Source organism: Schistocerca gregaria, chromosome 4, assembly GCF_023897955.1.
Source record: "Schistocerca gregaria isolate iqSchGreg1 chromosome 4, iqSchGreg1.2, whole genome shotgun sequence".
NCBI classification, from domain to species: Eukaryota; Metazoa; Arthropoda; class Insecta; order Orthoptera; family Acrididae; genus Schistocerca; species Schistocerca gregaria.
The window spans coordinates 566,882,905-566,904,389 of NC_064923.1; the positions used below are offsets into that span (position 1 = coordinate 566,882,905).

The following is a 21,485-nucleotide window of genomic DNA, read 5'->3' on the forward strand; positions in this document are numbered from 1 at the left end:
AGCTCCGAAATGCATGATCCATCCACTCTTAGATAATTACGAAAATCATCGAATACCAGCTGCTGAAGTAACAGAACCTTAGTGAATTCCTTCCCTTAGATTAACCACTCCTTTACCCACACTTTCTCTCGCCTTTTTCGCCTTGTTACCTTTAAAACAGCCAAGATAAACCCTCGGTCTTGTTGCTGTGTAGCCGGCCGGTGTGGCCGTGTGGTTCAAGGTGCTTCAGTCTGGAACCGCGTGACCGCTACGGTAGCAGGTTCGAAACCTGCCTCGGGCATGGATGTCTGTGATGTCCTTCGGTTAGTTAGGTTTAAGTAGTTCTAAGTTCTAGAGGACTGATGACCACAGCTGTTAAGTCCCATAATGCTCAGAGCCATTTGAACGATTGTTGCTGTGTAAAACCAAGCGGGATTTCGTAGAACGTAAACACAATGAACTTAAGATAAACACATCACAGCCGGAGCTGCAACCGCTGATGGCTGTCGGTTGGGACGTGTGTAAGCTACCGCCAAATTGGTCGGTCGGCCGATAAATTGGTGCGTGCGTAGAGGCCTGTAGAGTGATGGAAGAGCTGCAGTTCCGTATCACGAAACGTCACGTGTCCGCTGGCCAACCGCTTGTGCACTTACGCCACGCCCTCTTCTCTGCCCACTTGCTGTTAGCCAGGCCAGACCAGACCAGAGCAGAACATCCGCTCTACAGTGCTGTGGCCGAGTCCTCACCGTCTGGGTACGTAGAGATTGGTTGGAGCTCACTGCCAGATCGTTAATAGTTTTTTAACTGTATTCGTATACATCATGTTGAAAATCTCTTCTGAGCGGACGTTGACACCGAAGCGTAATGAGGAAGTGTAGCGAAAAAAAGTCGCGTTCGTTAAATTTGTGTAGATTTCACGCTTTCGCGATATAAGAGCAATAAAATACATAGACTGCTGGCAACTTTGTTCTTAAGGAAATTGTTAAAGAATGCCAGATTAAAGATGTTGTGACATTTTCGCATAATATCATAAATAATAACAAATTCTTGAGATTTGTCGAGTTTTCTGACTTATGGTTAAACTAATGTTGCTTAAGTTACCGACACCAGACACAGTTTGACTGCTGCTCTAATGATACTACGTGGCAATATTTTACCTGTATAGTTTCCGGATTATAGGTTGTGATGAGGCTAATGTGTAGTCTAGACAGCGGTCTAGATTAGGTTGGGAGGCAGGTCTGGTTGTGATTTAGCGAATCTAATGCCTCGAGAATAATTATTAGTGTTACAGTTGCGCTTATTTGACTTAGAGAAGTGGCACGTACATATTGACGACATGAGTTAAAGAAGACGAATCGATCTGTTGGCTCAATGCGTCTGTTCTTTTTTTTTAAATTTAAAATAGGAAACAAATTTTCTAAGATAAAATTTTGGGAGCTGAATTTAGTGTTCCGCTATCACAGGTACGTGCACAAGGTGACAGTGTATCTAGGAATGAGCTATTAAATCCAGTATATTCTGTTAAGGAATCTGTGGTTATGTGGACGTCTTGAAGTATTGCATTACAGAACATTTCTGGTACTTCCCTGCTTAACTACGTTAGTGAATAAGGCCCAAATCGGAAATAATATCCATCGAACACAGACCGACGGAAATGTCTCAGCGGATGTTGCAGACAGGAAACTAAAGGCGTACTGAAATCTGTGTTTAGTGACCAGAATTCTTCGACGTAGTGCAGATTTCATTGTTTTCCTTACTTTTCATTTCCCGGCGATTATACGGTGAAACTCATTTCCTAGCAGCCTACTTTGTCAGTGGTTTTTTTTGTGTATCGTCCCAAATACTTGTTACTTTTACCAGTTTTCTCACATTTGAGGTTTCACTTTCATGTAGTTGTGCTCCAAACAAATAGTATACTACTTCTTTCGCAAGTAAAGCTCAATGTTCTACATTAGTAAGCTGCCTTTTACGAGGAATGCTTTGTTCCCTCTGCCTACCCGCATATTTCTTTTTAAAATTTCTCTTCCGTTATAAGGAAGTGTGCCTCGGAAAAAGTATTCACAAAAATGTATCTTAAAATTTTCTGAAGGCAAATAATTCATAAAACTGCTGTGATTTAGGTTTCATCGCAAAAAGCTGTTGTACCGCCGGTAGGCGTTCAACTAAAATTATGTAAGTACCGACAAGACGAATTCAAATTTGAGACGCAATTTCTAGTTTTTCTTAAATATTTTACTATTCCGTGGTTTAGACACCAGCCTTTTATATTTGTAGATTTTAGTTTAATATTTCTATTTTTTTTTTTTTTGGTCCATGTTAATGTGCAAAAATGCTTTTGAGGTGCCGGTCACCACACTCGAAGATACGAAATAAGTTTTCCAAAATGGTGTTAGGACGTGCCATTTCAACAAAATTTGTGTTCGGAAGGAAATTTAGATTCAAAATTTTGATTATGGCCCATTAATGCGGCCTGTGTGGCAGTGCGGCTCTAGGCGCTTCAGTCTGGAACCACGTGACCGCTACGGTCGCAGGTTCGAATCCCGCCTCGGGCATGGATATGTATGATGTACTTAGGTTAGTTAGGTTTAAGTAGGTCTACGTTCTAGGGGACTGATGACCTCATATGTTAAGTCCCATAGTGCTCAGAGCCATTTGAACCATTTTTGAACCAATTAATGCTTTAGCGTTCCCAGGGCTCTCATTCAATACAGATTCTACTTTATAAGATACATTCGCTCCTCTTCACATATATAATGGCATCTGCGGAAAGCCTAGTATTAGTAGCTAACAGCATCCGCTAAGTTGCGTGATCAGCAACTGTTCTACTGATCTTCCCTGGGGGTTATAGTATATTGGTGTTCGTTTCCTTATCGTGTGGCACAGAATTATTTGATCGTCGTACTACTCAAGTGTCACGTAAAAAAACTTTCTGAAGAGTCGTATCATTAATTTGGGACGGTGACTTTTGTTCTGTGGAGTGTGAAGTCTGTGACGCCAATTTATAGTTCCCATTCACAGTAGCGTAGATTAGCGCTTATACACTCAAGTTTCCTTTAGTTTTCGTCAATTTCATTAAAATTAAATAAATCAAAAATCGATGTATCATCCTCTGTCTCTTGTGTAGAGCAATCTGAAACCTAATGAAAATCACATTATGAGAACTTTACCTTGACTCAAGTCTAAAATTAGGATCTTACTAAATGAAAAATTCCCGAGGATAGAATATAAGAACTGTTTAATTTTGTAAATGTGAAGCGTATTTTGAGATTTTTAAAGCGGTTAAATTACCTTTCCAGAAAGCGCCCAGTCAGCGACCAATCATGGACGCCTCTCCTCTCCAGCCTCAGGTTCCGAGAGCGGTAAGATACAGAGCGCTCGTACCGGATCTAATGGTTGTGTACAGTCTTTCAGTTGGTAGATTATTAACTCTGCTTTCTTAGTGCGTTCTGTCGCTTGCTGGTGGATATAGTATTTCCTTACGTTCTAAGATTATTAAAGTTACTTAACATATAGCAAGTTCCTATGAACTGAGTGGTAATGAAGTTACAGAAATGGTATGGCCTCAGCACACCACCATTTAAATCTGAAGTTATCCTCTTGACTGCAGAGTGCTTTGGGATAAGATTCGGATGTCTGTAATTTCCACATAGTCGAATGGATGAAACTGAAGACCCTTACGCAAAGGTGCAGCCAAGTTACGGACAGTATTGTCTTGCCTTGCAGTTGTGGAATGAATTGTTTCGCATCCAAGAAGAGGTATTAAAATAGCCAGACATAACGTAGCAAACATAAACGGGTTAAAAGCATGCTAGTGGACACGAAGGTGAACTGTCAATCACCAACCATAAAGATCAGCGGTCTACAATTCTCGTAACACAAAAGGAAATTTAAAGATTTTAACATTGCTAATTTTGACCCTCTAAGTAAAATAATCGTCCGTATTTAAGGGTACAATATAGGAAATCTTACGTAACAATTCACTTTAAATGTGAACATGTTAAGTTAAACTTTACCATGATTTTTGATATGGCATGGAAAGCTTTGTTACCAGTCACTGATTTATTCTTATCCACAGCGCGTTTTGAAGGTTTTAACCTCCACCAGGAAACGGAGGTTTAAACCTTCGAAATGTGTTGCGGATATAAATACCTTAGCGACTATTAACAGTAACATACTGTTCCATTCGTTTGCGTAACAAGTTAATGAAAGAATAAAAAAGATGCAACCTCAGTGTTCCAAGGTTCTACAAGCAAAGTTTTGCTGTTCGGTTTTCCTGGAGTGAACCATTTGACTGATATAAAACAAATATCGGAAAAATCCATAAACTTTTCCCTAGTCCCAAACAAATACGTAACACTACAAAGTTATTAGTAACATTTACACATCACGGGAAAGAGCCAAAATTCTAATACTCAAAAGCAAGCACATTCTCATGAAAACGTTCTATTTGTTTTTTAGTAACACTTAAAAATTAAGACGTTCCGTTTTGTTCAAAGCTTCTCTCGTAAACAAAATTTCACCTTAATTGGAAAGGGAAGGGAAATCTGTATAGCTTGATTGCAGAAAACTTAAGGGGGGACACTGTCACAAGTGGTCAAATACCAGTGGTCACAGGTGTCAAGGGGTGCCTTTTTAGGATAGGGAAGGGGATAGAAAACGAGTTTTAAGAGATTGGCAGACACTGTTTGAGAAAATAGATGAACAGGAGTCAGATTTTAGCATACAGCCTCCATTTAAACAATGTTTAACAGAAAGTAATCAGAAACTGCCAGTTCATCTTCTCCAAAGCAGTTATAATCCCATTAGTATGCAGTATCAGTTATCGTTATTACACCAGAACATTCCGGGACTCAGAAATAAAGTTGAACTAATCATTTGTATCGATGAAATGAATTCATCTAACGAAATTTACATAATCAGCCTCTGAACATCAAGTGACCACTGGTATAGATATGTTAGACATTTCAGGATTTAAGCTAGCTCCCTACTTCTGCAGAGTAGATATGGAGGGAGGAGTTGCCACATTTATTAAAAACTGACATAAATTCAAGACATTGACATTAATAAATTCTGTTTAGAGCAGCATCTAGAAGCATGTGCAACAGAAGTAGTTCCATAACATATCCTATATAATAGTAACTATTTACTGAGCACCTGAAGGAAATTATAATCTATTCATAAATCATCTAGAAGCACTTTTGGGTTATTTAACAGAAAGAAACAAAGAAATTTTGATTTCTGGTGACTTTAATACAGATTTTCTAATTCGATCTTCCAGTAAACATTTACTGCAGTTAGTAATGTTGTCTTTAATCTAACTCACACTGTAAACTTGCCAACTAGGATCACTAAATCCTCAAGGACAGCCATTGATAACATGTTTATAGACAAATCAAAGGAACAAAATCATATCATAAAACCTGTAATAAATGGACTATGAGATCATAACATGCAGCTTCTTGTTGTAGATGTAAATTCTAAGCAGATTATCAAGACTGCTAAATCTGAGTACAGGAGAGTATTCAATCAATCAAAAATTGAGTGTTTTAGAAAACTGCTCAAAGATATGAACTGGAAAGATGTTTATAGTGCTCATGACATTAATGAAAAATGTAACACATTCATGAACAATGTCAGTACCATGTTTGAAAACTGTTTTCCTCTAAAAGTTACTCAAATTAAACAGAAGTCTATAAAAATCCATGGATCACACAAGGAATACAGATTTCCTCTAAGACAAAAAGGAAAATGTATCTATCGACCAAGAATAGCCCCAATGCTGATGATTTAGCTAAATTCAAGGAATACTGTAAAATATTAAAAGTAATTCAGACATCTAAACAAACACACTACGAGAAGAAGATAGCAATGTCAGGGAACAAAATAAAAACAATATGCGATATAGAGAAAGAGGAGACTGGTAGAACCAGAAAGGAACAGGAGCAAATAGCACTGAGGGTAGATGACACATTTGTAACCGATGGGCATAGTGTGGCAAATCTATTTAGCAAGTACTTTATATCCGTTACTGATAGAATGGGATTCTCAGGATCAGTTAATAATGCCCTTGAATATCTGAAACTAGCCTTTACAAATAGCTTCAGGTATATGAATGTCACTCAAATCACCAAAAGAAATAACTTCCATAGTAAAATCTTTAAAAACAAAGCATTCTAGTGGTTACAATGAAATATCAACAAAGATAATTAAGGCATGTTCTTGTGAGTTTAGTACTATTCTAAGTTACTTGTGTAACCAGTCAATTATAATGGGACATTTCCTGACTGGCTGAACTATGCAGATGTTAAGCCTCTATTCAAGAAAGGGGATAAAGAGATGCCATCAAACTACAGACCGATTTCACTTTTGCCAGCATTCTCAAAAATTTTAGAAAAAGTAATCTACAGGAAGCTTCTCAAGCATTCGACCACAAATAAAATATTATCAAGAACACAGTTTGGATTTCTGAACGGTTCTGATATCGAAGAGGCTACTTACACCTACAGTGAAAATGTACTTAATTAATTAAATAACAAGTTACAAGCAGCAGGTATTTTCTGTGATTTGTCAAAGGCATTCGATTGTGTAAACCACAACATCCTTTTAAATAAATTAGAATTCTATGGTGTCACAGGCAGTGATGCTAAATGGTTAGTCATACCTCGCTAACAGGAAACAAAGGGTGTCAGTGCTAGGGACTGGTGAATTAAGTCATCAGTCATCATCGGAGTGGGAAAAAATTACATGTGGTGTCCCACAAGGATCCATCTTAGGGCCATTGCTTTTTCTTGTGTAAATTAATGATCTGTCATCAGTTACACTGCCAGAAGCAGAGTTCGTTTTGTTTGCAGATGACACAAGTATTGCAATAAATAGTATGTCGAGTGTAGTTCTAGAAAGATCTGCTAATGATATTTTCATGGATATTAATAAATGGTTTAAAGCCAACTCACTATATGCAATTCAGAACCTGTAAGAGGTTTCCACCCAGCATATGCATAAAGCACGAAGAAGAGCAGATAGAAGAGGTTGACAGTCTCAAATTCCTGGGATTACAACTTGATAATAAATTCAGTTGTGAGGAGCACAACACAGAACTGGAGAAACGCCTTAACAAATCTGTATTTGCAATTCGAGTGTTAGCAGACATAGGCGACATAAAAGTGAAAAAGCATGCATACTTTGCCGACTTTAATTCCATAATGTCATATGGTATAATATTTTTGGGTAACTCTTAAAGTCAAACAAAAGTTTTCAGAGTCCAAAAACGTGTAATACGTACTATTTGTGGAGTAAACTCACGGACGTCTTGTAGAAACCTCTTCAAAGAACTGGGTATACTAACTACTGCCTCCCAGTATATTTACTCCTTAATGAAATTTGTCCTAAATCTGTTTCTCCAACAAACAGCTCAGTTCATACATACAATACCAGGAACAAAAATGATCTGCACAAGGACTTAAAAGCACTTATTTTAGGTCAAAACGGGGTCCACTACTCAGGAACACTCATCTTCAATAATTTCCCAGAAAACATAAATTTAGTTACAAATAGAGATCAGTTTAAAAGGATCCTGAAAGACTTACTAGTGGCCAACTCCTACTCCATGGACGAATTTTTTTATAGAAACAAATGTTGTGTATATACTATTAGTATTGTTATTTCAGCTTAAAGAAAAATAATTAAAAAAGGTGACATGTTCCACATCCACGAGGATCTCAACAACACGGATCTATGGAACGAAAAACTAATCTGTCGACCAGGCAGCGATATAGTAGGAATCCTCTCAGCAATTGTTTGCACTTAGGCCAACTACATACTTCCACGTGTTTCTCCTCCTTAAACTGCTCCTTTATTTTCTTGCTGATAAATGTTATAATTCTAGTAGTGGTTAATATAAATCTGATTAGCGTAAACGAAAAACGCCCAACTTTCAGGTCGGCATAAGATTTCTTGTCCAGATCAAAGCAAAAGTTCATCTAGCAAAAGCACATCGGGTGCATTTTGAACACATGCATTAAAACGACGAGCTGGCAACACATCTCGCAGGGCATCTGACTATATAGAGGACCGTATATCACCACAGACTACCGTACCAGCCATCGTACATTACTAAGTTGACGGCAGGAGCATAAAACCTACATCCACTGTGGAGCTGTGGCTACCAATCTCGTCAGGGCCATTTTTTATTTTTTAGACGTCAGTTTCCTAGCTCTCGTTTATAATCAGGACATTTTGTCGTATTGCTATAGCCTATAACATGACAGTGGATCCTTTAAACTACACACATGTATACTAACCTTCGCATTGCACAACCACCATTGATCCTATAAAGTTCATGTAGGCCGGCTGCCCGATGGAGTGCACGAACGATGAGTGCGTAGATATGCTTGTGGTGCTTGCATCCGGTAACAAAGTTGCTGCGTCTGCTCGTACGTATGCTGCCCGGTACCCTCGAAGGTGCCATCCTTGTATGAAAAGCAAAGCCTTTGGGAATCGGGAAACTTCGTCCCCCAAGTAATGACATGGTCCAAGGACTAGATATACCACATAGAGAACGCGATTCTTGGTAGCAGTCACCATTCACCTCGGCGAAGATATCTTTCACGCTTTAGCATAAAACTCGGTTCGAGTCGAAGTAGTAGTGCCCTTGGGTCCTTACCTACTACCTAATATTACAAGGCAGTTTGCAAGTATCTCAAAGACGAATTTTTGAAATGTTGCACGATGAACAGCAAAAGTATTTCATCCTGATGCATCAGCTGTCAGAAGGTCGCATTCGACAGGTACAGTTTTGTGAATGAGTCTTGCACCATGTGGAAGATAAATTACATTTTATAAGTAACGTGACACTGACTGCCGAATCTAGCTTCACTCGTGAAGATATTTTCCACATTCACATAATCAATTATTGGTCCGAACAAAACTCACGTCACCCGTTAACGCAGCTTTCAGGTACGCTTTAGCATACTACTCGGTTCGAGTCGCAGTAGAGCCCTTGGGTCCTTACCTACTACCGGATAAGTTGAAAGCCACCTTGTATCGTGACTAATACCTTTCCTGGAGCATTAGAAAACTCTTCACTTGATGGGTGATAGCTATGGTTTCAGCATGATCCTTCACCAGCACACTTCGGAATGAATATGCGTGTTTCAGGGAAACGGGTTTATCATGGAGGTCCAGCGTTCGGCCTTCACATTCCCTGGACCTTAAGCCACAACTTTTTTGTGGGGACGCTTAGAGGAACCCGTTTATAGTACTCTGCCCATGGGTGTACATGGCCTAATAGCTCGTATGGATACCTCTTTCGCAATCGTGGATGCACGTTGTAGCTTACGGTCCAGCATAGTATAAAACGAGTGGCGAAGTGTTCGATAATGAAAGGTGGTCTCCTTGCACATCTCCCATAAAATGAAGGTTGCTCGTACGTCAAACATGCAGACCGGAATTATTGTGCATAGCACATGTGAAATCTAGGGTAGCCTGCTTTTGTTTATGTACCTCATTGGATAAAGATGCTACTTCATCCACAATTTTACTGTCACGGACGAAACTGTGATGGACTTAAATTTCATGTTATATCTTAATGTTTAAATAACGATAACAGTAACAGAAAGAAATATGAAAGATACCGCACTGTGGAGATGTAAAGTGGTTAAATTTTGATGCTTTAAGTGAAAAAAGTTTGCCACGACCGCGTCTCGAGCTTCAGCGAGTCCGCATATCATCCTCAGCATTGCCTTGTCTCACTGAGCTGATGGGACAGCTCCAGCACAGCGCAGAGTTCATGCTACTTATACTTGATAACGTTGCAATCACTGACAGCGTTGCAGGAATCGCTTTTATATTATCTGTTCGCAGGATAAGTTTTGCGACACATTTTTGTCTTTAATTTGGAGTCACATACCGATCGAAACTTGCGGCACTGTCTCTTAACCCTGTACTTCTCACTTCTCTAATTTTTCTGCATGTAATTATGTTTTAATGATATTTTGCCACACTCTAAAAGCGATAAAATTCCTAAATACCAAAGTATTAAGCTAATATTTTTATTTCTGGCACATAATGAAATTTTGCGGAACAAGACGAAACTCCAGTTATTCTTCTTAAATATCCACGTAAAACGAGGCTTATTTGTAAAAAGCCGCAGGCAAATAACGCATCGCTGCGTAAGAGTGCCAGAGTTTTCGGAAACCTTACTTTACTGGCCTATTTATCAAGAAAAAATGACGATTTCCACTGTCACTTTGATCCTAAATTAAACAGAATACGTTAAAACTAAGCCTCATCAGGCGTTGGAGTCTACTTTTCCACAGTTACGTTTGTATGGACACTCTCGGCAGATATTTTGTAAGTGGGTGCTAAAACTGTGCGTTAGGTAGTGGTTCAATATTACTCACACCAAGTCATCAGATCTCACGTCTACCATATACCAATAAACTGAAGTAGCTTACGTAAAGTGTCGGTATAAAAAATTGTAAACAGTAGGAAACGTTTTTACATTGACCATATGTTGTATGCTTGGTGACCAAAAGATGCTTTTTATTCAATTATACAGCAGATAACTTGTTTGATTTCTTCAGATCGAGGCGACGGAAGACAACAGATTGGTGCCGTCTGTGGTGCTGACTGGACACGGGAGGATGAAGAGAATAAAGGTACAACAGCGAGATGTTGCTGAACGTAGTTTCCTTAATACTTCAAGGATTAATCATTTACTGGTAGTTGACTAACAAAAACAGAAGTTACTGTAATGCCACTTGATATGAACCAGGGATACAGTAAATACCATACATCCTCTTTACAGAAGACAAAAACTGTCGAAATGAAGACACATAACTGTAATTAACATACACCATTGCCATGTTCTCCCACACTGAACTAAGACATTGAAATGTGTATGTAGTTTTCAGTAATTTCCAGTCAGCTCTGAAACATTTAAGAGCTCCTTGCAATAAGACATAGCGATATCAAAATAGTTCTCAGAAAGCAATAAAACGGATATGAGAACGAAGTATTTCGCGACGGCACTGTTGAATAAAATATTCTCGGACTTCTTGCCGCGTCAAATCTTGGTAAAACATCGAACTTTCGACGATATTCAGCACCATTGTCATCGTCAGGAAACTGACTGGATAAACAGCAGCTGTGGCGGACTTTATGTAGCCCCAGGACGGCTTGTGATTGGACGGCTCCTGATTGGACGGCGAATACGTCACGGTGTCGCATATGTTGTCGACGCCTGCACTGGTGGCGCCATCGCTCCCGGAGTATCGAAGATCCGCGGCGAATCTATCTGACGCTTCTCCATATCGAGCGCTCGCTTCCATGCACCACTAAGATTGTAACCATTGTCATGATTAAAATTGTTATCGCACATTCTAATTTCTATCGCCTCTTTAATTACCGAGTCCCAGTATGTGGAGGCCTGAGACAGAACTTTTGTTTCACCAAACAAGATTTTATGTTTCCTAGTGAGGCTATGCTCCGCAGTTGCCGATTTTTCCAGCTCCCTATTTTTAATGTGACTTTGATGTTCTGTACAGCGATCGGAAATGGTCCGGACTGACTGACCAATGTAACTGCTTCCACATTCACAAGGAATTTTGTAAATACCAGGAATCCTGAGACCAAGGCAGTCCTTCACAGGACGCAACATCCCCTTGATTTTACTTTGAGGTCGAAAGATAGGTCTTAAACCTCGTCTACGAAGGATCCTGCATATTTTAGTGGAAATAGAACCTAAGAAAGGTAGAAACACGCTAGGTTGTTCATCATGCGAATAATCATTATTTTCACCTTTCTTTCTCTTGCAAAACGCTGACTTTACATCCCGTGAACCATAGCCGTTCCTACGAAATACGTATTTTAGGTGATTAATTTCAGAATTTAAATGGTCTTTGTCAGACAGTTCTTTCTCTATATAGCAATGTAGTTAGAACGGCTTTCTTCTGAGCTGGATGATGGAAACTCTTAGCGTCGAGATATAACGGTGCACAGAGTGGCCAAGCCACTCATCTGCTTTTCTTTGCATCAGTACATCGAGAAACGGCAGTTCTCCCTCTATCTCGGCAGTGAACTGAATATTCGGGTGCACACTATTCATATGTTCCAGAAAATTCTCGAGGGCTCCTGCGCCATGCGGCCAAACCAAAAAGTATCATCCACATAACGATAAAAAAATAGATGGACGGAGTGGAGCCGAATTTAGTGCACGTTCCTCAAATTGTTCCATGAACTTAGCCAATACAGGGATAACGGAGAACCCATAGCCATTCCATCCCTCATTTCATAAAATTTCCCGCCATAATTTCTGACAGAACACTTTCCTCCGGAAACTGTACAGTTGTTTCGACATATCATGGCGACCACCTACTTTCTAACTACATTGATATATAGAGCAAGAACTGTCTGACAAAGACCATTTAAATTCTGAAATTAATCACCTAAACTACGTATTTCGTAGGAACGGCTATGGTTCACGGGATGTAAAGTCAGCGTTTTGCAAGAGAAAGAAAGGTGAAAATGATTATTCGCATGATGAACAACCTAGCGTGTTTCTACCTTTCTTAGGTTCTATTTCCACTAAAATATGCAGGATCCTTCGTAGACGAGGTTTAAGACCTATCTTTCGACCTCAAAGTAAAATCAAGGGGATGTTGCGTCCTGTGAAGGACTGCCTTGGTCTCAGGATTCCTGGTATTTACAAAATTCCTTGTGAATGTGGAAGCAGTTACATTGGTCAGTCAGTCCGGACCATTTCCGATCGCTGTACAGAACATCAAAGTCACATTAAAAATAGGGAGCTGGAAAAATCGGCAACTGCGGAGCATAGCCTCACTAGGAAACATAAAATCTTGTTTGGTGAAACAAAAGTTCTGTCTCAGGCCTCCACATACTGGGACTCGGTAATTAAAGAGGCGATAGAAATTAGAATGTGCGATAACAATTTTAATCATGACAATGGTTACAATCTTAGTGGTGCATGGAAGCGAGCGCTCGATATGGAGAAGCGTCAGAGAGATTCGCCGCGGATCTTAGATACTCCGGGAGCGATGGCGCCACCAGTGCAGGCGTCGACAACATATGCGACACCGTGACGTATTCGCCGTCCAATCACAAGCCGTCCTGGGGCTACATAAGGTCCACCACAGCTGCTGTTTAGCCAGTCAGTTTCCTGACGATGGCGATAGTGCTGAATATCGTCGAAAGCTCGAGGTTTTACCAGGATTTGACGAGGCAAGAAGTCCGAGAATATTTTATTCAATAAAACTGATGCTGAAAAAAACACAGTCCATATACAAACGAATAGTTTTTTTGTAAATAGTCACCATCTTGGCTGACAAACTTCGAAAATATTTCGGACACTGTTTGTCTCCTTAGATGGTTGTTTATATTAATAAACTAGTACAAATGTAAAACAGATTAAATTTAGAGTAATGTGCATTCAGTCTCTTATCTTCGCCACTTCAGCTTTTTCATATCCAGCTTTCTACAGATTAGAACCGTTAAACTTGACATAACAGACCAGTTCCGGCCTTAAGAGAATATTTTCGAGTAATGCGTGTACATTTGAGCGTGTGCATCAAAACAATTCCGGCCGTGCACGGACTTTAAATTTACCAAACCTATACTTCCATGAAATTCTCATAGTTAATAAACAAAGGCGCTGTAGAACACATTATTCACGAACAGGACTAAGATACTTTGGCTGCAACCAGTGCCCAGTCAAGACAGGCTGTGTAGCTTTAATGCACTCACTGAGGGTCCCCGGTTTACACGTCCATCCAACTTAGTTTTCTCTGCTCTCCCTAAATTGCTTAAATACCGACATCGTTGCTTTAAGATATAGCTGGTCCGTTCGCTGTGCTTATTGTCTGCGGTCCCTGACACTGCTGTCGACGGGTGTTAACTCCTACTGTTGCTCCATTAGTGTGTACGATGTTCCCTGATAAAGAGAAGTATATTTTCGAAATTAGCCATTACGTAACTCTTTGGGTTACCTGCGTAGACCGTTTCGTTTCGAAATTCAAAATGGAAGAATGCAGAAAATGAAGTTCAAATGACTTCATAGCGACTATGGATCCACACGTACAAATCATCAGATGTTAGCTGTTCATCGTTAGACGAACAATTCAGATTCAGAGCAAACACATAATGTCAAGCAATATTTTACTTCGTCTCGTACACGAGTTGACTCAAAGAAAGAAAACATTTCAGTTCTTTAGTACGAACTATAAAAGATGGAAATAAATTGCTCATGTCACTGGATAGAGGAAATTTTAGATTTTGACGCAGCTGCGCTGTTCGTAGCAACATGCAGACTACACCACAAGAGAAATTGTGTCCAAATTTGCACACAGTCACTCTTGTTGAACGTTACAGTTTGTTCTGTCGTAGATTCCGCCAGAAGGCGCCTATGCACAAAGAGATTTGAAGGGCACAAAAATGCTTGGAAGTTAGTTTGCATAAGCAAAGGGAAGAGCATTAGTTACCCACACGTCTGATGAAAATTGAAAAGGTGGACGAAAAGATATTCTCAAATGTTTCTGGCCTCCCACACCACCAGACCTTACATGTTCCCTGCTGCAGGCTCAGGGATAGAATAGGCCCGAGTATTGCTGTCTGTCGTAAGAGGCGACTAAGAGGACTCACATTGCGGCCTTTGCGTTGGTTCCCTGTAGGGCTTGACCCTAAAATTTCCAAAATGTGAGCCAATTGGGGAAGGGCGCCTTCCATAGCGCATCATGCGTCTAGATCTTTAGCCCACTTCGTCGTGGCATTGAAATCCTGCTAAAGTAGTTTTCTGCACTGATGACCATGGAATTCTTTGAACCTCACATCCAGCAGAGTAGCAAGTCCATTGTGCTGGGGTCACTGTGTACCCTGTTTCTTGTAGCCCCCAGACTACAAGGGGATCGCTCTGCTGATCCCTGCACCCTTAACTCCCCGCACCAAGGGGTAGATTCCCATCCCCCTGAGGCATCGGGACTCCTGGCAATGGCCATCCTGCGAGGTGGCCTTTGCTGCACCTGGGAGGTGCCGGTGGGGAGGGCCCCTGGTCAGTCGGTGGAATTGGGTGGATAATGCGCAATGAAGCATGCCATGTCATCACTTACTAGTGATCAAATGCCAGCAGTCTCTAAGCTTACAGTCTCAGTACAATGCAAATCGTTCACATCTATGGCCACACCATGGGTGGAATGCCAGGCTAAGGATGGCAGTGAACCTTATTCACCTCAGTACCTCGTATGTATGAGAGTTGATGGGGGCTCCCTCGTCTTGATGAAGCCTGTTTTTTGTAGAGCAGTTAGAGGAAAAGTTTGGGGAGGTGGAGGGCTTGTCCAAAATGCGGTCAGGGTCAGTCCAGATAAAAACAGCATCCTCTGCCCAGTCACAGGCGTTACTCTCATGTGACAAGCTGGGGATGTTTCAGTTACTATAACATCTCATAAGACCTTAAATATTGTCCAGGGAATTATATTCCATATGAATGTTTTCTAGTCTGACAACGAGCTGCGCGCCAATTTAGAGCGACTTAGTTTATTTCATCCAGTGTGTCCGTTGGGTATGAGGGATATTCAGGTTGCCACGGAGGCCTTTATCTTAGCCTTCAATGGGGACACATTACCCAACAAGGTCAAGGTCTATGATGTCAAGACGTATATCTTTCCCATAATGTGGTGCTTTAAGTGCTGTTTGGCCATATGTCTTCCCATTGTACTTCCAGCATCATAAGTCATGATAGTGATGTCCATCCCATCCTAATACTCCATGTGACATGCCTTCCATCTGTATCAATTGCAGATAGCATCATTCCCCTTGCTCACTAGAATGCAGGATTTTACAGTGAGAAAGGAAAATCATGGAATAAGACCATAGACTGATGGAGCTAAAATGAGGCTAAGAGGAATTTGAGCACCTACAGCCTGTGTCTATGACCTCGTACACTGCCACTAAGAGAACCGCTGTAGTCCCATTAGTTCTGCAAGTTCCACTTGACACTGAGCCAGAAAACCCCACCAGCCCCTTGATGGTGGGGCACTTCCCTCCCTGTTGCTCCCACAGCACCTATATTAGAAACAGTCACCCCCCCCCCAAACCATCAGGGACACCAGTCCCCACTTCTCACCCAGAGAAAGCATAAGTATTCTTCGGCTCCTCTCACTAGGACGGGGTCCTTTGGGTCACTGACTTCCCAGGTTCTGCTAGTGGGAAACATGACACCAACCAGTGGCTGAAGTGCACAGTGCAGCTGGTCATAGGGTTTCACTATAATCCTCAGCCCCACAGAGTGAATCAGTAAAGCCTTCTCAGTCAGAGAACCCCAAGGATCAGTGAGAGATCCAGAAAGAAGACTCCCAAGACGAAGGGAATTTCGGTGGCTCCTACACCACCACTGCCTATGAGCTGTGTGTTGGGGATGAGGTGAAGTATCTGGCGTCTGTGAGGATATAGATCACGCCAGATTTTACGTCACAATGGATATATCCTGTTCAGGAAATAAGACAGAGGAATCAGGTCGACACTCACGTGTAGACTAGGAGGCAAGTGTTGCATGCCTTCCCAGCATCACGAGCATGTTATCCTCCATGGAGTTTCGGCGGTTTTTTCCACCCTATGGCTGAGCTATGACAACTGTTAAGCTTTGCACATGCTTTCTGCATTGCCCTCAAGAAAACCTGGTTCCCAGCAATGTGGACCCCTGCCCTTCACAGCTACAGGGGATATTAAAGGAACTGAAGCTAATATAATAGTGTCAGGATGAGTTTGAGTTTGTGCTGAACTCGGTATGTAGTGAACCTTTGCCCCTTCAAACAACACTTCAAGCTATGGCTGTCAGGTTACTTATGATGCAAGAAATTACTGTTTGAAATGTATATATACATTTGAGCCAGTGGTCTAGGGGTAGCGTCTTCGATTCATAATCAAAAAGTCTTCGGTCCCGGGTTCGATCCCCGCCACTGCCTAAATTTTGATAATCAGCATTAGCGGCCGAAGACTTCAGGCATAAGAAGTGAGCCTCATTCTGCCAACGGCCTTGTCAAAGACGGCGGAGGAGGGGATAGAGGTTCAAGCCACTCTTGTCCTAGGGGTGGGAAATTGCCCCTAAAGGCGGAAGAATCAGCGATGACCAACGACATGAGGATGCAGAAGGCAATGGAAGCCGCTGCATTAAAGACACGTAACGTGTATCCACAGGACATGTGGCCGGTAGTTAAAGAAGTGTCATGATCATCTCTCCATTGGCAAAAGATTCCGGAATAGTCCCCTATTCGGACCTCCGGGAGGGGACTTCCAATGGGAGGTTACCATGAGAAAAAGATTGAATAGTCAACGAAAGGATAATGTTCTAAGAGTCGGGGCATGGAATGTCAGAAGCTTGAACGTGGTAGGGAAACTAGAAAATATGAAAAGGGAAATGCAAAGGCTCAATCTAGATATAGTTGGGGTCAGTGAAGTGGAAGGAAGACAAGGATTTCTGGTCAGATCAGTATCGGGTAATGTCAACAGCAGCAGCAGAAAATGGTATAATAGGTGTAGGATTCGTTATGAATAGGAAGGTAGGGCAGAGGGTGTGTTACTGTGAACAGTTAAGTGACCAGGTTGTTCTAATGAGAATCGACAGCAAACCACCACCGACAACGATAGTTCAGGTATACATGCCGACGTCGCAAGCTGAAGATGAACAGATAGAGAAAGTGTATGAGGATATTGAAAGGGTAATGCAGTATGTAAAGGGGGACGAAAATCTAATAGTCATGGGCGACTGGAATGCAGTTGTAGGGGAAGGAGTAAAAGAAAAGGTTACAGGAGAATATGGGCTTGGGACAAGGAATGAAAGAGGAGAAAGACTAATTGAGTTCGGTAACAAGTTTCAGCTAGTAATAGCGAATACCCTGCTCAAGAATCACAAGAGGAGGAGGTATACTTCGAAAAGGCCGGGAGATACGGGAAGATTTCAATTAGATTACATCATGGTCAGACAGATTCCGAAATCAGATATTGGATTGTAATGCGTACCCAGGAGCAGATATAGACTCAGATCACAATATAGTAGTGATGAAGAGTAGGCTGAAGTTAAAGACATTAGTCAGGAAGAAACAATACGCTAAGAAGTGGGATACGGAAGTTCTAAGGAATGACGAGATACGTTTGAAGTTCTCTAACGCTATAGATACAGCAATAAGGAATAGCGCAGTAGGCAGTACAGTTGAAGAGGAATGGACATCTCTAAAAAGGGCCATCACAGAAGTTGGGAAGGAAAACATAGGTACAAAGAAGGTAGCTGCGAAGAAACCATGGGTAACAGAAGAAATACTTCAGTTGATTGATGAAAGGAGGAAGTACAAACATGTTCCGGGAAAATCAGGAATACAGAAATAAAAGTCGCTCAGGAATGAAATAAATAGGAAGTGCAGGGAAGTTAAGACGAAATGGCTGCAGGAAAAATGTGAAGACATCGAAAAAGATATGATTGTCGGAAAGACAGACTCAGCATACAGGAAAGTCAAAACAACCTTTGGTGACATTAAAAGCAACGGTGGTAACATTAAGAGTGCAACGGGAATTATTCCAATGTTAAATGCAGAGGAGAGCAGATAGGTGGAAAGAATACATTGAAAGCCTCTATGAGGGTGACAATTTGTCTGATGTGATAGAAGAAGAAACAGGCGTAGATTTAGAAGAGATAGGGGATCCAGTATTAGAATCGGAATTTAAAAGAGCTTTGGAGGACTTACGGTCAAATAAGGCAGAAGAGATAGATAACATTACATCAGAATTTCTAAAATCATTAGGGGAAGTGCCAACAAAACGACTATTCACGTTGGTGTGTAGAATATGAGTCTGGCGACATACCATCTGACTTTGGGAAAAGCATCATCCACACAATTCCGAAGACGGCAAGAGCTGACAAGTGCGAGAATTATCGTACAATCAGCTTAACAGCTCATGCATGGAAGCTGCTTACAAGAATAATATACAGAAGAATGGAAAAGAAAATTGAGAATGCGCTAGGTGACGATCAGTTTGGCTTTAGGAAAAGTAAAGGCACGAGATAAGCAATTCTGACGTTACGGCTAATAATGGAAGCAAGGCTAAAGAAAAATAAAGACACGTTCATAGGATTTGTCGGCCTGGAAAAAGCGTTCGACAATATAAAATGGTGCAAGCTGTTCGAGATACTGAAAAAAGTAGGGGTAAGCTATAGGGAGAGACGGGTCATATACAATATGTACAACAACCAAGAGGGAATAATAAGAGTGGACGATCAAGAACGAAGTGCTCGTATTAAGAAGGGAGTAAGAAAAGGCTGTAGCCTTTCGCCCCTAATCTTCAATCTGTACATCGAGGAAGCAATGATGGAAATAAAAGAAAGGTTCAGGAGTGGAATTAAAAGGTGAAAGGATGTCAGTGATTCGATTCGATGATGACATTGCTATCCTGAGTGAAAGTGAAGAATAATTAAATGATCTGCTGAACGTAATGAACAGTCTAATGAGTACACAGTATGGTTTGAGAGTAAATCGGAGAAAGACGAAGGTAATGAGAAGTAGTAGAAATGAGAGCAGCGAGAAACTTAACATCAGGATTGATGGTCACGAAGTCAATGAAGTTAAGGAATTCTGCTACCTAGGCAGTAAAATAACCAATGACGGACGGAGCAAGGAAGACATCAAAAGCAGACTCGCTATGGCAAAAAAGCCATTTCTGGCCAAGAGAAGTCTACTAATATCAAATACCGGCCTTAATTTGAGGAAGAAATTTCTGAGGATGTACGTCTGGAGTACAGCATTGTATGGTAGTGAAACATGGACTGTGGGAAAACGGGAACAGATGAGAATCGAAGCATTTGAGATGTGGTGCTATAGACGAATGGTGAAAATTAGGTGGACTGATAAGGTAAGGAATGAGGAGGATCTACGCAGAATCGGAGAGGAAAGGAATATGTGGAAAACACTGATAAGGAGAAGGGACAGGATGATAGGACATCTGCTAAGACATGAGGGAATGACTTCCATGGTACTAGAGGGAACTGTAGAGGGCAAAAACTGTAGAGGAATACAGATTGGAATACATCAAGCAAATAATTGAGGATGTAGGTTGCAAGTGCTACTCTGAGATGAAGAGGTTGGCACAGGAAAGGAATTCGTGGCGGGCCGCATCAAACCAGTCAGTAGACTGATGAGCAAAAAAGTCTCCTCCAGATGGTGCGGTACCCCTGAATGTATTGGCTGCACTGATTCACCAACTTCCTAATAGTTTCCTACTTCTGAGAGATTTTAACGCCCATAAAATCCTCATGGAGTAGCACCATGCTTACTGGCTGTAGCAGAGGTAGAAAATTTCGGGTCCCAACTCGACGTCGACCTCTGCCTCCTTAAATACTGAGGCCACCACACATTTCAGTGTGGCTCATGGTAATTACTCGGCCATCGCTTTATCAATCTGCAGCCCAGGCCTTCTCCCATAAATCCACTGGAGAGCACATGACGACCTGTGTGGTAGTGACCACTTCACCATCTTCCTGCCACTACCCTGATGTCATGCCCATGAGCGCCTACCCAGTTGGGCTTCAAACAGGGCCGACTGGGAAGCCTTCACCTACTGTGTTATCGCGGATTCTCCCCCACATGGTGCCATCGACGTTGTCGTTGAGCAGGCAACTGAAACGATCGTTTCTGCGGTGGAAACGGGAACTCTCTTTCTTTAGAGTGCCCTGGCGAAAGACAGTCCCTTGGTGGGTGTCGGAAGTTGCTGAGGCAATTAGTGTGTTGGCGAGCTCTACAGTGACATAAGTGGCACCATTCCCTAGTGCACCTAATAACTTTGTAGCGGCTCCGTGCCCGAATTCACCAGCTTATAAAACGACGGAAACAGGGGTGTTGGGAGAGGTTAGTCTCGACCATTGTGTGTCATACGTCACCTTCCCAAGTCTGGACAAGATCAGACGTCTTCTTTGGTCCCAGACCCCAACAGGTGTCCCTGGTGTTAACATCAATGGCGTGCTCTCTACTGACGCAGACACAAGTTCCAGGCACTTTGCTGAGCACTGTGCTCGAGCCTCTGCATTGGAGGAATACCCCCTTCCCCCCCCCTCCCCCCCCCCTCCCCCCCCCCCGTCTTTCGCACCCTCAAACGGCGGATGAAAAGTCCTCTCGTTCACTACACGCCAGTGGGCCCAATAACGCCCGATTTAGAGTGGAGCCCCTCAGCACCCTTGCACATTGCCCCAACACAGCTCCTGGGCCAGATCGGATCTGGTCAGATGGTTAAAGATCTTATCTGACAAGCGATATCTCATCTTAATCCAGATTTGGTGCAATGACATCTTCCCGCTGCAATGGCGGGAGAGCACTATAATTCTGGTGCTAACAACCAGGAACAATCCGCTTGATGTGGATGGCTATCGGCCAATCAGCCTCACCAACGTTATCTGTAACCTGCTGGAATGTATCCTGTGTCGGCGATTGGGTTGGGTGCTGGAGTCACCCGGTCTCCTG

General features: G+C 41.8%; 1 protein-coding gene across 1 annotated transcript in view; it reads left to right on the forward strand.

Annotated features, from left to right (window-relative positions):
* The first annotated feature begins 671 nt into the window (after window positions 1–671).
* Window positions 672–21,485, forward strand: part of LOC126266891 (synaptic vesicle membrane protein VAT-1 homolog) — a 63,976-nt gene continuing 43,162 nt past the window's right edge. Inside the window, exons 1-3 of the mRNA XM_049971557.1 lie at window positions 672–732; window positions 3,276–3,338; window positions 10,563–10,637. Coding sequence (XP_049827514.1) covers window positions 3,300–3,338; window positions 10,563–10,637 — 114 coding nt within the window. The 5' untranslated portion in view covers window positions 672–732; window positions 3,276–3,299. The remainder of the gene's footprint in view (window positions 733–3,275; window positions 3,339–10,562; window positions 10,638–21,485) is intronic.